Source organism: Bipolaris maydis (assembly GCF_028858645.1).
Source record: "Bipolaris maydis strain C4 unplaced genomic scaffold PSV08scaffold_1, whole genome shotgun sequence".
NCBI lineage: Eukaryota > Fungi > Ascomycota > Dothideomycetes > Pleosporales > Pleosporaceae > Bipolaris > Bipolaris maydis.
The window spans coordinates 3,112,081-3,126,581 of record NW_027093857.1 but is presented as its reverse complement, the minus strand read 5'-3'; the positions used below and the strand labels follow the sequence as shown (position 1 = coordinate 3,126,581).

The 14,501-nt window shown below is 49.5% G+C and overlaps 3 protein-coding genes across 3 annotated transcripts; 2 read left to right on the top strand and 1 right to left on the bottom strand.

Annotated features, from left to right (window-relative positions):
* Nucleotides 1-8,556: 8,556 nt before the first annotated feature.
* On the bottom strand, nt 8,557-9,506 carry PSV08DRAFT_260606 (Mss4-like protein). Its single transcript, XM_014219969.2, has 4 exons — nt 9,458-9,506; nt 9,205-9,316; nt 9,016-9,153; nt 8,557-8,964 (listed from the first exon to the last, which is right to left on the bottom strand). Exons 1-4 carry the CDS (start codon nt 9,470-9,472, stop codon nt 8,720-8,722), a joined length of 510 nt encoding a protein of 169 aa, XP_014075444.1. The 5' UTR covers nt 9,473-9,506; the 3' UTR covers nt 8,557-8,719.
* Nucleotides 9,507-10,019: 513 nt separating this feature from the next.
* On the top strand, nt 10,020-12,000 carry PSV08DRAFT_193823 (fatty acid hydroxylase superfamily-domain-containing protein). Its single transcript, XM_066091994.1, has 2 exons — nt 10,020-10,875; nt 10,922-12,000. Exons 1-2 carry the CDS (start codon nt 10,188-10,190, stop codon nt 11,551-11,553), a joined length of 1,320 nt encoding a protein of 439 aa, XP_065950045.1. The 5' UTR covers nt 10,020-10,187; the 3' UTR covers nt 11,554-12,000.
* Nucleotides 12,001-12,255: 255 nt separating this feature from the next.
* Nucleotides 12,256-13,857, top strand: PSV08DRAFT_214550 (uncharacterized protein; the record flags this gene model as incomplete). The annotated part of the gene is made up of 1 exon (XM_014219967.1): nt 12,256-13,857. The coding sequence occupies one exon, from the start codon at nt 12,256-12,258 to the stop codon at nt 13,855-13,857; it is 1,602 nt and encodes a 533-aa protein (XP_014075442.1).
* Between the last annotated feature and the right edge of the window lie 644 nt (nt 13,858-14,501).

The following is a 14,501-nucleotide window of genomic DNA, read 5'->3' as shown; positions in this document are numbered from 1 at the left end:
ATGTCCTTCGGATCTCGATGAGCTACCGGCTCATATCCGTAGTTCGCGTAGTGCGGCGAATGCTTCGTCGTTGTGGATCTCGTGCTGTTGTAGGCCAATTGCGCTGTCGGCAACAACTCTACCCAGTTGTCCTGCAATTTGTTGGCGTACATCCGTAAGTACTGTTCTAATGTCTGGTTTGTTCGTTCCGTCTGGCCGTCTGTTTCCGGGTGAAAGCTTGTCGAAAGCTTCTTTTTGACACCTAACTTCGCCAGGAATGTATTCCAGTATTTAGACGTAAACAGTTTATCACGATCGGTGATGAACTCTTCAGGTATCCCATGCTCTGACACTAATGCTTTGGTGACTTCGTACGCGCATTCTTCTGCCGTAATAGTCTCTTCCGTAGGCACAAACTTTGCCGCCTTAGTCAATCGGTCCACGATTACTAGGATTGTGTCGCAAAATCGAGCTGATCCTGGTTCCAACGATCTCGGGAGCTTCACTATGAAGTCCATCGTTACACTTGTCCATGGTCTAGACGGCGGCTGTAAGGGTTGTAACAGGCCATAGGGCTTATGTCTCTTGGGCTTGTTCTGGTGACATGCCAAACAGTTGCCTAGTATCTCCTGCACCTTCGTACGCATACGTGGTATCGCAAACACCTTAGACAGTCGTCTAACCATTTCTTCGATTCCTGCGTGTCCGTATTCCGTGGACTCGTGCAGTTCCTGTATGAGACTCGATCTCATGTGTGGAGGTACATATGTTCGATCCTTCGAAACCATATCTCGGTACTCCCGTTCGTCGTTCAACAGTTCGTCGGAGCCTGCTTCGTCGGGCTCGAACTGCCAGCTGGCTGCTCGCTGCTGCCACTGTTGCTGTAGCGTTTCTACCTGCTCGGCCACCTTAGCTACCTTAGCTAGTTCCGGCTGGTTGTACTTCAGACTGCCATCGGGCATCGTCTTAAGTAAGGCGTCATGTGGTTCTTTATGACCCTCTTCGCGCAAATCAGACCTTCTACTTAAAGCGTCTGCGGCTCCATTGAGCGTTCCCGCGCGGTGCGTTATCTTAAAGTCGAACTGAGCAAGCGTCTCGGCCCATCGGACTTGTCGTCGGTTGAGTTTCTTCGTTGTCATGAAACTCGTCAGATTCTGGTGATCGGTAAAAACCTCGATCGTGTCGGGGAGTCCTAACAGGTACACCTCCCATTGTTCAAAGGCATCGACTACTCCAAGTAGTTCCTTATCGTGAACGTCGTAATTGAGTTCTGCTCCTGAGAACTTCCGTGAATGGTAGAACACCGGTCTCCATTTCTTATCCGTGCACTGCTGTGACAATACAGCTCCGAGTGCATAGTCAGACGCGTCGGTCTCGACTCTGGTGGGTCTCTGAGGGCTGTACATCTCTAGTACCGGCGCCTCCAGGAATATCTGCTTGATTCGATCAAAAGCCTCCTGATGTTCCTGCTCCCATTTGAAACCTATTTCCTTCTTCGTTATCTCCGTAAGGGGTGCCGTGATCTTCGAGTAATCTTTGATGAACTTTCGATAATAGTTCGCAAATCCTAAGAAGGATTGAACATCCTTGACTGTGTTGGGTTTTGGCCATTCCTGTACAGTCTGTATCTTCTTTGGGTTCATTTTCACTCCTTCGGTTGAGATGATAAATCCGAGGAATTCCGTTTCCTGCGTGTGAAACTCACACTTTCCTGGTTGAAGGTATAGCTTGTATTCCTTAAGCTTTCGTAAAACCTTCTTAACATGCTCGACATGTTCTTCGCGTGTGCCGCTGGAGTACACTAGTACATCGTCCAGATACGCGGTAACAAAGATTCCGAGGTATTCGTGGAGCGCGTTGTTGATGACTGATTGAAAGGTTGCCGGCGCATTCGTCAACCCGAATGGCATAACCGTATACTCGAACAGTCCATACTTCGTCTTAAACGCCGTCATCCACTCGTGACCTTCTTTGATCCTGATTCGGTAAAATCCTTCCCGAACGTCGAACTTCGTGAACCACTTAGCTCCTTGGAGTCGATCCATGAGCTCTGTAATCAGTGGTAAGGGATATCGATTCTTCCGAGTAACGCTGTTCAACCTCCTGAAGTCGACACATAGTCGCCACTTCCCGTTAGGCTTCTTTACGAACAGTATAGGCGAGGCCATCGGGCCTGATCCTGGTCGGATAAATCCCTTCTTCAAGTTCTTCTGGAGGTAATCCCGCAGCTCAGCATCGTGCTCGGGCGCTATAGGGTACATTCCTCCTGGGCTCAACTTCGCTCCTTCCTCCAAGATGATCTCGTGATCCCAATCCTGGTGTTCTGCTAAGTCTGTTGCTTCGTTTTCCTCGAACAGTTCCTTGAACTCTGATGTTCGGTATTCTGCTGGAATCGCCAGCAGTGGTTCGTCATTAGCGGACGCAACCTGTGGTACCGGTCCTTCCTTCGTGGTCGCGACCTGCCGTATCCAGATGACTCCTACTCTCTGAGGGTCCTTCGCATAGATTCTCGCGATCTTATGCGGCGAAATCACACCGAATCTCCCATCTGGGTGCGCGCGTTGATCCGTCGGGCGTGTTTCTCGTCGTACACCAGCAACCTTGTGCACAGGTTCTCGGCTGTGTATCGATTTCTTTTGCCAGTCGATGGCAGGGTTGTACTCTAACAACCAGTCGTAGCCAATTATCATCTCGGTCTCACCGAGATCCATAATACTAATCTTCGTTCGGCTTTCTTGACCAGCCAGGCGTAACGATACTGCCTCGGTCTCAAGTCGAATCCAGCCGTTCCCGTATGTCGTGGGACTATCGTCGGCTAATACCACTCGCATCGGCACCTTCTTGGCCCGATAGGGTATGTTGTTCTTCTCCACCACTCGGGGTGAGATAACGGTTCGTGCGGCCCCACTGTCTATGAGCGCCGTCACCTCGTGTCCGTCTATAAGTACCGTAGCCTGCAGCCGCAAATCCTGCGCTCCCAGTTCGCGTACTTCCTTGAGGGTCGTTTTAGGACTGCCTTCACCAGCGTGACCCTGTCCCTGGCGGCATCCTAGTTTTTTGTCTGCTTACCTTTCCTCTGTTTAGGAAAGTAGCCTTCGCCTTCCTTGGCGGAATAGTGTATCGTACACTGATCGTCGTAACAGAAGCTCCAATGGATATTCGGGTGCGGTATATCGTCCTTCGCAACCTTCCTCGTTGGACTCGGCTTCTTCGTTCTGTGAATCGGGCATCCGTCTGCCTCACAGATGTTTGCTGACAAGGTGCTATGGAGGTAATCGTTCACTCCGCGAGCATCCTCAAACTGTTGTCGGTGGAAGGCGCATCCCTTCCTGCAATGCGTCCATAAGAGTCGTTCGTGGCTCTTTTCCTCGTTGGACTTTCCCTGATCCTGCCTAGGTACCCTAGTCATCGTGACTCTTGGTCTTGCAGCTCTGTGCATCCTGCAGTTCTTCGCATTGCATTCCTCGGCGGATATCGTGCTATGGTAGTAGTCGTCTACCTTTCGAGCATTCCGTCGTTGTTCCCTGTGGAACTGGCAATTGGTCGTACAATTGATCCAGCATAGCTCTTCGTGAGCTTCCTTTTCTCCTGGCTGGTGCACCTGGCAATGCTGTACTCGACACTCGTTATGCCATAAGTTGATATGGCAGCAATCGTCCTCGTTGTTCCTGGTTTCTTCTCGCTTCCTCAAGTGATAATCACACTGTCTTGGGCAGTCAACCCAACGTAGGCGCTCGTGTTGCTCCATTCGTTCCTTGAACGTCCGAGGCGTCTCCTCGTCATCAGATTCCTTGAATCTGGGTTGTTCCTGGGCAGCCCTGCAGGCAATCTCATCTGCTCGGGGTCCCGTGATTGTGATTCGTCCTTCGATATCGCAGTCGTTGGCTTGGTGCCTGGTATTTCCACAAATCCAGCACTGTTGGTTTCTTAGGCGGCGTAGTACCTCTGCCCCTTCAACCTGCCAATCCGTTGGTAGTGGTTCGTCCCACTTGAAGTCTTGGAGTCCTATCGCCTTCTGTACTAGCTCAAAGGCCTCATCGGTGGCTTGTCTTGCTTCGTCGTACAGGTCTAGGTCGCTGAGAGTCTCGTCTAGTTCCTCAGTCGGGTATGGTGTTGCCATCCGTAGCATTCCGATCTTAACCGCTCCTTGCTTGACTTCATTCTTCGGGCAGTCCCTACGGAAGTGTCCTACTTCGCCGCAGCGGAGGCATGCCTTACTGTCGTAACGCTTCTGGCGTTCTTCCTTGGAAAGACCGTCGTTAAACTTTCCTCGGGTCTTGTTCTTATCCTTAGACTTGTCTTGTACTTTGCCGGTCATGTACGTGTCTCCGTCGTGATCCTTGTTGCTCCGATACCTTCGGGTGTTGGCAAAGGGTGGCCCTGGCTTGTATCCTTTCTGGGCTTCCTTTCGTTCCCATAATCGCGTGTCGATTCTTGTTGCCAACTCGATCAACGAGTACAAGTCCCTCGGCTTGTCATAGTGTACAAGTTCGTCCTTGATGTTTTCCTTCAGACCTGCTTCGTATACCGTCCGGAGTGCCGAATCGTCCCAATTGATTCGCGCTTGTAGTTGCTTGAACTCCGCCGTATAGGCCGAAACTGCTTTGGTCTGCCTCAGGCGAGGTATCGCTTTCTCCGCCTGGCTTTCCGCGTCTACCTCCCCAAAGATGCGTCCCATTTCCTCCTTGAAGTTGGCCCAACTGCTGAATAAGGTACGCGTCTCGTCCTTAGTTCCCTTGTTGTTGATGTCCAATAGAAAATCCTCCACGTAGGGTTGCATCCAGCTGGCTGCTTTTCCTTTTAGGTGTGTGTTTGCCATAAGGATCTTCTCTGCATCGTTTGGCACATCGTTGTAGCCGCAGTATAACTCGATAGTGGTGAGGAACGTCCGTAACCCTTCTCGGTTACCATCGTATTTGTCCGGGGTTGCCATCTTGGGTTTTTTGATAGGCTTTTCGTTTGGTGTGGCCATCAGCTGACTCGTGAGCTGATTGATCATCGCTTGCATCTCGGCCATCTGCCGTGCATGGATCTCGGCCTGTCGCCTAAGACTATGAACCATTTGCCTAGGGTTATCCATTGTCTCCTCCTCATCGTCGCTGGGAGTCAACATCTCGTCGTCGATTGCTGGGTTAGGCATCGGTCCGGGACCTTGAACTGGTCCACCGGCACTAGCCTGTGACTGAGAATGGTTGTGAGACATCGTAAGTCTTAATCGGGCGTCCTAATGTTAATCTTCCTAAGTCCACTGAATCCGTGGGTGGTCAAAGTGTTACACGGGGTTTGGTGCTGATACTTCTCTAAGCTCGATCCGGGTTAGGGTGAGTGAGATGGTGTGAAGAGCGCCGTGAGGTATTTGTCTGGCGATACAGTGGAGTGGGCGTGCTTGTATAGAAAGTAACAATAGGTTGACAATTCCTAATCTATATCGAATAGACTAACAAGTATCAATCTTGTGAAGTTAAGTAACTAGTAAGAAAGTACAATTTGAGTTGACCACAACGAGAGTAATAATGAAATCCATCCATCCTTATATCCTCATTGTTTCTGTCCTGGTGCTCCCTATTCTCCCTTTTCTTTGGGAGCAGTGGGAGCATAATTCTCCCAAGGCCCCCCGTGCTCCGGGAGCAGGGCTCTTGGCGGGAGCACACATATCACGTGACCTCCAGCCCCGCGATGGTCGTTACCTTCTGACGTGGACGTGGTTGGTCTTTAACCTCGTCATCCCGCGTCAAGGAGAGAATCCTTCTTGTTACTTGTAACATAGGCGTAGCTAGGTGCCTTATCCTCTATTATAACAGTCTAAGGTCTATCTTAGAGGCATTCTTTAGTAAAAGGAATTAGCTTTAGAATTAGAACGCAGGTCTAATATCTCTACTAGTCTATACTACCTCTAGACGTGCGCACTAGCTTACTTATCTTCTCTATCTATCTCTATTAAGGCTTCCTACCACGCTTATTATATAGCCCTATCCTCCTTATAGACTCTAATAGCTCCTACTCCTCTCTCTATAGAGGCTTAAGCTTAGCGTTCAGCTACTTAATCTAACGAGTAGCATCCTCTTTCTCTACCTTTATCTCTAGCTAATAGATATAGCATAGACTTTTCTTATCGTATAAGAAGCAGCCCTAGAATATAAACTTAGAGTATCCCTTCCACTGTTACGAGCCAAGGCAAGCTACTTACAAGTAATTAGTTTGGAGGATCTAAAGGGATAAGCTGCGCCGCAATCCTTTAACCGTGCTGTAGTCACGTGACTAGTTGTACACGATTAGATGTATCCAGCTAATTAGGGCGCGATTGTCAACGATCACTTTATTAATTGTACACGATCACTTTAACAGCTGATTAGAACCACGCCTTCTACCTAATCGTCTACGATCACTATATTGATCGTACACGATCACTTTCACTCCTTAGTATATAGTATAGGCATTGAGCCCTTATAGCTCAATGTGTTCAACTTAAGTTTTAAGTATAAGTATAATATAGAGAGTTATTCTACTTGCACGTTACGTCTAATATTGCACTCTGCCGCTCTATCTGTGAAAACTAACTAATAAGAAGCTTGACACCAGAAGTCTTATATTACTTCTACTCGAGCTATACTCTTAACATCCACCTCTTATAGATGTAGCTCTTAACTACTCTCTCGTCTGCCTTTCTCTAGACTCTATAGCCCCTACGTTAGTAGTTAATTACTACTAACGTCTCGTCTGTCTAGATAACATTCTTCTAGTCCTCTAACGTCTAGTCCTTATACTCTAATGCCTACTTAAGACGAGCACTCCTTATCTCCTATATTAACTTAGGCTTCCTCGTTAGCTTAGTCTTTTTATATCCTACTACTCTTAATACCCTCTAGATAGTAGAGGTAGAGATTTTAACTCCTTAGAGACTAAGCCTACTAGTAAGATTAGTATAGCTCTTCTCTTGTCTATATCTATTATATCGTACTTATTAGAATATCTGCTCCTTTACCTCCTCTGCCTGCTTAGCAGGTCTACTAGTCTTTAGAGTATCCTAAACGTGGTATAGAAGAATCTTAATAGGAAGTTCGTTTAGCTTAAAGCCTATAGTAATAGCTCTACTATAGATACGATTAACAGTACGAGGGTGAACACTAGTTAGCGCAGCAACTTGTGACGTATTCTTGCCAATAGGAGGTGACTTTAATGTGATTACTAAGGTACGGGTATATATATCAGTATAAGGAGCTATAGTAAGAAGATAACTACGTAGTAGTAGGTAGGCTGATCAAACAGCTCCTCAGCTTAAAGGTGGGAGTTGCGCCAAGAAGAGTTGCGCCGAATCGCCGAGATTAGCGGTAGACAATACTTTTGAAAGGCACCTCCGTACATACGGAGTATATTGGCCATTTTCGTGAGGTTTTATGGCAACTAACTTAGTGATTGTTTGTGCTAGACTTTAAGCTTGTTCATCTACGCAGCCTCTGCCTCGAATCTCTACTGCATCGCTCGCACATAGCTAATAAAGCCCTTCAACTCATCTGGCCTTGCTTCCTTTAAATTCTGACCTCGAAAATCTTCTATCAGTTCTTGTAACTCAGCACTGCTTGACATTATAACGGGCGGGATCAGTAAGCTGGCCGCCCCACCAAATTTGACCCAACACTCTACGCAATTATCTCTGCAACAACGCAATAGTATAAGATAAAACTAAGAGGCATAATTTATTATCTAGTTCTATATAAAGTGCGAGTCTGTCCTTGAATATAGCACTTCGTACACGTTGGCAGCGCGCGCTGACGTCGCTAATTGCCCTCAGCCTCCTCACCCTTTCTACCTCTGTAGTAAGCTGTTAAGTGTTAGACGCTGTTAAGTGCTAACTATATATACTATCCTGTGTAGAGTATCAGCAGAATGCTGATTATTCGTACCTTTTGGTTGTAGTAGCGCAGTGGCACAGGGCTGGCTATCTAACAATTACTATAACCTACTCGCGATTGCCTAGCTATATAATAACTGCTCTCCTAACTCTGTTAGCGCTTATAACTAACTTAGACGTACTAGAGAAGCCTATTGCGAATCTAAAGTTGTAGATATCTTAGTCTAGGATGTTATGGGGTAGGTTATAGACCTACCCTATTTGAGCCTAATAAGAGAACGGACACTGTAAGTAGACACTAGACCTTCGCTACTCTACATATACCTAAGCAATATAATAACCTCTGGCTCCTTATAGTATCCTGCTAGGCCCAGCCCATAACATGGAGACGCGTCTGAAGTGTCGACTTTAGTACATCGTACGCTTTCGCGAGACTATAGATTATTTTGGATTATTACGATATGGAGCTATTTATATTTGTAGGCATACACTAACTTAAAATTAATTCTAATATATGCCTGGATAGGATAGTATAACTATTATAGTGTCTATAGGCGGTGATAGTGCTGCGAAGTTAAAGTACCTGCAATTTTGTCCGTCACGGCGGTTGTTCCGTTACGAAGGGATGTACGTTAGATAAGTGGGGTTAGTATTTGATGTGCATAAAAGCCTACCTAACGCTGCATTGACACGGGACGGTAGCGGCACAAGGCAAGAGGCGGGGTGAATTGAGAAGAAAGAATAACATGTGTCACATATGACTCGATAACGGTCGTCTAGATTGGTGCCGTGTCGTTTTTTCGCCCTGTGGCGGATATCCCAACCATGCAATAGGTATTTGTGAAATTCAAATGAACCGTGAACCGACCCCGCGCCTTGAGCCGTCCAACCTTAAACCTTCATCTCCTCGAGACCGTGCTTCCAGACAGTAACGTAGGGGGTGACACCATCCTCACGGTAGTTGAGGAGGACGATCATGCCGTCGGGGTTCATGGACTCGCCGGTGAAGAACTCGTAGTCCTTGAAGTTGGTAATGATCTTCTTGGCAAAAGCCTGGGCTCCAGTCTCGAACTCCTTGATGGCGGCCTCATCGGCGCCCTTGTTCTTGAGAGCCTCCTTGACTGCCTTCATGTAGCCTGATGGTAGTTAGTGTTTGTACGCTGATGGACTGTGGTCATGTGGCGCACCCTTGAGGTATGTGAGGTAGCCCTTCTTGTCAAAGCCCGTCTCGTTGAGACGGAAAGAGTGGACGACATCAATCTTGGTCTCAGCTTGGTCTTCGGCACCCTCCTCCTGCTCCTCAGCGGAGGCATTGGCACCAGTGTCTGCAGGGCTGTTAGGCCGGGTGAGTGTATCGTTGTGTCACTAGCACGCACCGAAAGTCTCGCCTCCGACAGTGATCTTGGAGCAGTCGGCCTCGTAGGCGACGCCGTCAATCTCCTTGAGGTTGTACGAGTCGGAGATGATCTCGTCACCGGTGAGGATGTCCTGGGAACGTGTCAATACTGCATGTCTGCATCAGGCGCCAGGTGCTTTTCCGCCGGCGCAGGCTGTAGTGAAGCGCAACAGGGAAGGCGGGGTAGTTGCGCGGGCAGGGGCAACGGCGTGCGGGCAGGAGCAGCAACGGACCTTGTAAATGATCATACTGGCGGTGTGGTGGATGTGCAGATGTGGTGATGGGGGGAGAAAGAGGGTCGGCTGGTCGGGGGGCTGGAGGATTCTTTCTTTGACTCGGGGCGGAAAGGGAGCGCGGGACTATAAGGGCGTGAGAGAGAATTTGGTGGGGTCGAAAATTGGGTTTGAGGGTGGTCTAGCCGGAAGTGGGCTGTGGCTGGTGCATGGCGAAGCATGGCGAGGCGTGGCTAGTGGGTGGCGGCTCTGGGAATGCGTGGAGCGCGCACCGGGCGTGCTGTGGCGGTGCAGGTGGCCTGGTTTCTCAGGCACTGCACTTTTGGTCCGGCCGGGCAGGCGAAATGTCATGATGCGCCCGTACGTCGCGCCAGTGCTTCTCCCTGTCACAGGCAAGCACCAAGCAGCACCACCCTCACACGACTTTCTCCCTCGCCTCGCCTCGCTCTGCCCACCTCAGCCTCTCCTTTCCGAGCCCTCCGCCGCCGGCCATTCCAACCACGGGCTCATCCTCACCTGCTTCCCACCTGCACCTGCCGTTTAGCCGTCTGCTGCATCACTCCTTCTCCCTAATTTCCTTGCTCCGCCGCTCCTGGGCTCTTGCTGTCGCCCGTCATCGCCCACGCCTGCCCTGCACCCCATCGACGAGCACTCTGCACTCCCCCGCTCGCTGCTGCATAGCTACACTTGCAATCCATAATTCGCTGCCCTGGAGCACCATTGCTGCACCATGGCGAGCGCAAACTCAACTGCATCCTACCACCTACCGCCGCTGCCTGAATATACCCTTCAGCCTCTACAGCCGCTCACATCATGGGCATCCGACGCCTTTATACAAGCCGCCCTCCCTGTTGTCGGCTACTGGTTCGTGTCCCTGATATTCCACACCATTGACGTATACGACCTGTTTCCCCAATACCGACTGCACACGCCCGCAGAGGTCCTGAAGCGCAATCACGTCTCGCGATACGAAGTCCTGCGCGACGTCATACTCCAGCAGGTCATTCAGATCATAGCATCCTTCAGCCTCTCCATATTCGACGATGCCCCGACTACCGGAAAAGCCGATTATGACGTCGCTTGGTATGCCCAGAAGATTCGCCTTGCACAGCGCGCAGTCCCATACGTCTTGTCCGCAGTTGGCGTTAATCCAGTCGCCCTGGCCTCAAAGCTTGCTTCTTCCCACCCGCTTCTCTCTTCGGTCGTTGCTGGAGGGAGATACCCAGCGCTGCTACAGTCGGCGATAGTTGCCGGTGAGCAGACGCTGGTCCCGGCCTTTGCTTCCTGGGAACTGGCCGTCGCTAGCTTCGCCTACTGGTACGCCATCCCTGCGTTCCAATTTAGCGCTGCCATTGTCATCATGGATGCATGGGAATACATGCTGCATCGTGCAATGCACCTGAACAAGTGGTTATACGGTACGCTCGGCTCCTGAACTCCCCAGTGCTTAGCTAACATACACAGTGACCTTCCACTCACGTCACCACCGACTCTACGTCCCATATGCTTATGGCGCGCTGTACAACCACCCAATTGAAGGTTTCGCGCTAGACACTCTTGGCGCTGGTCTCAGCTACCTTCTCACCGGCCTGACCATGCGACAATCCATGTGGTTCTTCACCGGCTCAACCATCAAGACTGTCCTCGACCATGGCGGCTATGCATTCCCCTACGACCCTATCCACTGGATCTTCCCCAACAATGCCGCGTACCATGATATCCACCACCAGAGCTGGGGCATCAAAACCAACTTCTCACAGCCGTTCTTTGTCTACTTGGATCGCATCGGAGGTACCATGTACAAGGGCGACGTGACTGCCAAGTACGAGCGTGCCCGTATGACGGCACAGCACAAGCTTGACCAAGAGAAGGAGAATGAGGCAACCGCCGTCCCGGCGACTGCTGCAGCAGTCTCCAGCCCATCTCAGGAGGATTCCTCTCTCCCGCAAGGGGCTTCAACCCCCCGCATTTCAAGAAAAAAGGCGACTAGCATTTCATCATCGGCGGGAACAAACTTTAAAGATTTGACAAACAAAGTCAATCAAAACCTGCACGGCAGGAGAGCCAATGTGTTGGGATTGGAGAGCTCACATTGATTGCACCCACTTGTTTCATTTGTAGACAAGAACCATCCGGTTGCTATAGGTAATGTCTAGTCCTAGTGCTACAAACTTTCGCTTCTTTTGATTTTTTTTCTTCTTGTATTATCTGGTAGCTTCAGCCTTGGGCTGCTTTGCGTACCGTTTGGGATATGGTTTTATCTTTTTCATTCTTTACTCATGCACTATACGATTCTGGAACGGCGTTTACTGCATGGCTGGATCACAATTGAATTTAAGCCCTATTATTGACTGTATGAGATCTTTCCGCCTGTGTTGTAGTCCTTGATTTTTTGGCCCGTCTTCTTGACAAGTAGGCGCTGCGCGTGACTTTGCGATGCTCATGCTTCATCCTGTATTCTTTTCTGATAACCCCACCAGCTCGTCAGCTAATGTCTCTGGGCTGCTTTCAGTCTTAGATTTCTGACCCAATTCTGAGATTCACTACATACCATGTTTGCACATTGTGGACTTTTCCATGTCCCAACATTGTATCACTCTCTCGCTGTTCCAAGAGCCGTGAACACTAAAACCCAACTTGACATTTCTCACAATGCATCTAGCTCTTCATCGTGTTGTTCGTCTACCATGTTATTTTGAAAGGGTTATATATCCGGTCGTTCCTTTCCAACCACCTGTTGTTTCTCATATCCCACAACGTAACATCTCTACAAAAACACTGTACCAGACAAGATCCAAATGGTTTCCTTTTTGGGTAGAATAGAGACTCGCCGTCTTCACAGCACTGACATGAAACGCTTGGTGCGTATCCTGCGAGATGTCCCAACACCTACTGAGGAGCGTTATGAGCGCAAAGTGTCACTCTACCAAAAACACACCAAGTTGGATATCCAGGATCTCCCTCGACGCTTACGCTCCTCTCCTCTATTCTTCCGGAGTTCTGGGAACCTCTGCTGCATCCACAAAGGCTTGGATGCCCATCTAATCAACGACATTTGGGCATGGGTGAAGCACGAGTTTGAAGGCGCAATCGGCCAGTTCCTTTACCCTTTGATCATATCTAATCTTCTGACCCCGGACCAAGAGTGGAGGGTGCGTCAAATGGAACCTGTGCTGCAAATGTGGCGACGGGATTTCAAACTTGATGCTTCTGCGCCGCCTGGCCGCGAGCCCATCTACTGTGGAGACAAGTGGCACTACCAGCCCGACCAGTGTCCAGCTTGTATCATGGCGCGTATTGGTTCTGATGAAGACGTCCTCTTCGCTCTCTTTGCGGGCATGGTGGGCCGCTTGAGTACAAAAAGTCTGACAAATCCCAACCCCGCTCCTGACACTCCTTACTGGGCAGAGATGAGCTCGAGGCGTGTACGATTCGTAAAATACTGGATCAAGAAGACTTCTGGCAGTGAGAGGACCCTTTACGAATCCGGTGATCTTGGTATGAGACTAAAGTTTTTGATGCTGGAGCGAAGGCACCAAAAGGAGACTTTGTATCAGACACTCTCTGGCACAACAGTGAACTCCTCTTCAGATACATCCTCCGATCACAAAACAGGCGAGCACTCATTTCACATGCAGGTCGACACAAAACTAGGTCCGAATCCCCGCCCTTTCAGCGTAGAGCAGTTCTCCCCAGCAGAACCCCTAGGTTTCGATATGCGCGACAAGCAGGCCTACACTTCTCCCAAATCATACAACCGACAAGACACATACTCGGCATATCATCAAGATACCTACCAAACCTCACCCAGTAAGTCCTCATTCTATTCATCCTACCACCATCACTCAAACAACTCACTGAGCCCCAGCGACAGCATCAGCATGACAGCCCTACATCCCGCGCCCCTACGCATAAAAAAGCGAGATCTAACCCACAGCCACCACCGCAACTCCTCTTCCCTAAGCACAACCAGCACTATCCTCTCCTACACCGGCGGCCCCTCACAACACCCACAATACCGCGACCCCTTCAACGACCCCATCTACAACATCACCCAACCAGCAAACTCACATCAAGCAGAGTCACACCAAGAAAAGTACCGAAGACTCTTGGCTACCGAAAACCCTTATGCGTACTCTACTTCGGCGTTCAACACCGACGCCGACGAGCACCACCAGCAGCGCGACCCTGCGCTTCCGCAGCCCAAGCAGGCATCCATGTACTTTGCCTATTGGGACAAGAAGTTCAATGGGGGATGGTTCGACCGTGTTGATATGGAGCCGAGACGCGAGGAGCGCGAGATGTGGGAGAGGGAGGGGCGCGAGATGGAGAGGGAGACGGAGTCGGATACCGAGTCTGAGGGGAGTAAGAGGGTTACGCGGTGGGAAGACTTTTACTAGGACGTTACTATGATGTTATGATTATGACTATTCTTTTCCAATTGATTTGCTTGTGTGGGGAAAGTGAGGAGCATGGGCGCGTGAATGTGCCGGGGTCCTCGGGTGTGTGAGGTGTGGAGTGCATGTTGGAGTAGTCCCTTGTGAATGTGATGACCTAACCATGGCCCAATTGCATATCGGACCCGAGTATACACAGAACATGGTACTTGTCTCAAGGCAGAGCATTTATGCGGTGTGCTTATTTGCTTTACCCGGAGAGCATCTTCCGAAGTCTGCCTTGTGGTGGGGTCTTATCGTAAGGCTGACTGGCAGTAAATTAGTTTGGCCGTTTTAGGCGTCCAGGCTAGCATCGGAACGAAACAATATGAACAAGAGGGGCTGTCATCTAGTGGGGTATAACGTTATCTTTGTAACTATTTTTTTTAGCTGTGTATGTAGAATTCAAAATTGTGTTCAAGGTAGCAATGTAAACACTGGTGAACGAATGGATGAATTAACCAAACTACTACTCGAGCAGAGAAACTTTGCTCGATCCCTAAACTCCAAAGACATAAAAATCTAATAGTTACCTTTGAAAAAAGCAGACCGCCTCCCAATTTGTATTGCCTGCAGTTCCATGCAGCAGAGAAAAAGGGGGGTATCAT

What these genes read in the sequence shown, in the direction of transcription:
- PSV08DRAFT_260606 (XM_014219969.2), bottom strand. An exon ending in TGTCGGAGGCGAGACTTTCG is followed by an intron (nt 9,154 to 9,204) that starts GTGCGTGCTAGT and finishes ACAGCCCTGCAG; the next exon opens with ACACTGGTGCCAATGCCTCC. An exon ending in CTACCTCACATACCTCAAGG is followed by an intron (nt 8,965 to 9,015) that starts GTGCGCCACATG and finishes AACTACCATCAG; the next exon opens with GCTACATGAAGGCAGTCAAG.
- PSV08DRAFT_193823 (XM_066091994.1), top strand. Translation starts at nt 10,188, where the DNA reads ATGGCGAGCGCAAACTCAACTGCATCCTACCACCTACCGCCGCTGCCT. An exon ending in CCTGAACAAGTGGTTATACG is followed by an intron (nt 10,876 to 10,921) that starts GTACGCTCGGCT and finishes TAACATACACAG; the next exon opens with TGACCTTCCACTCACGTCAC.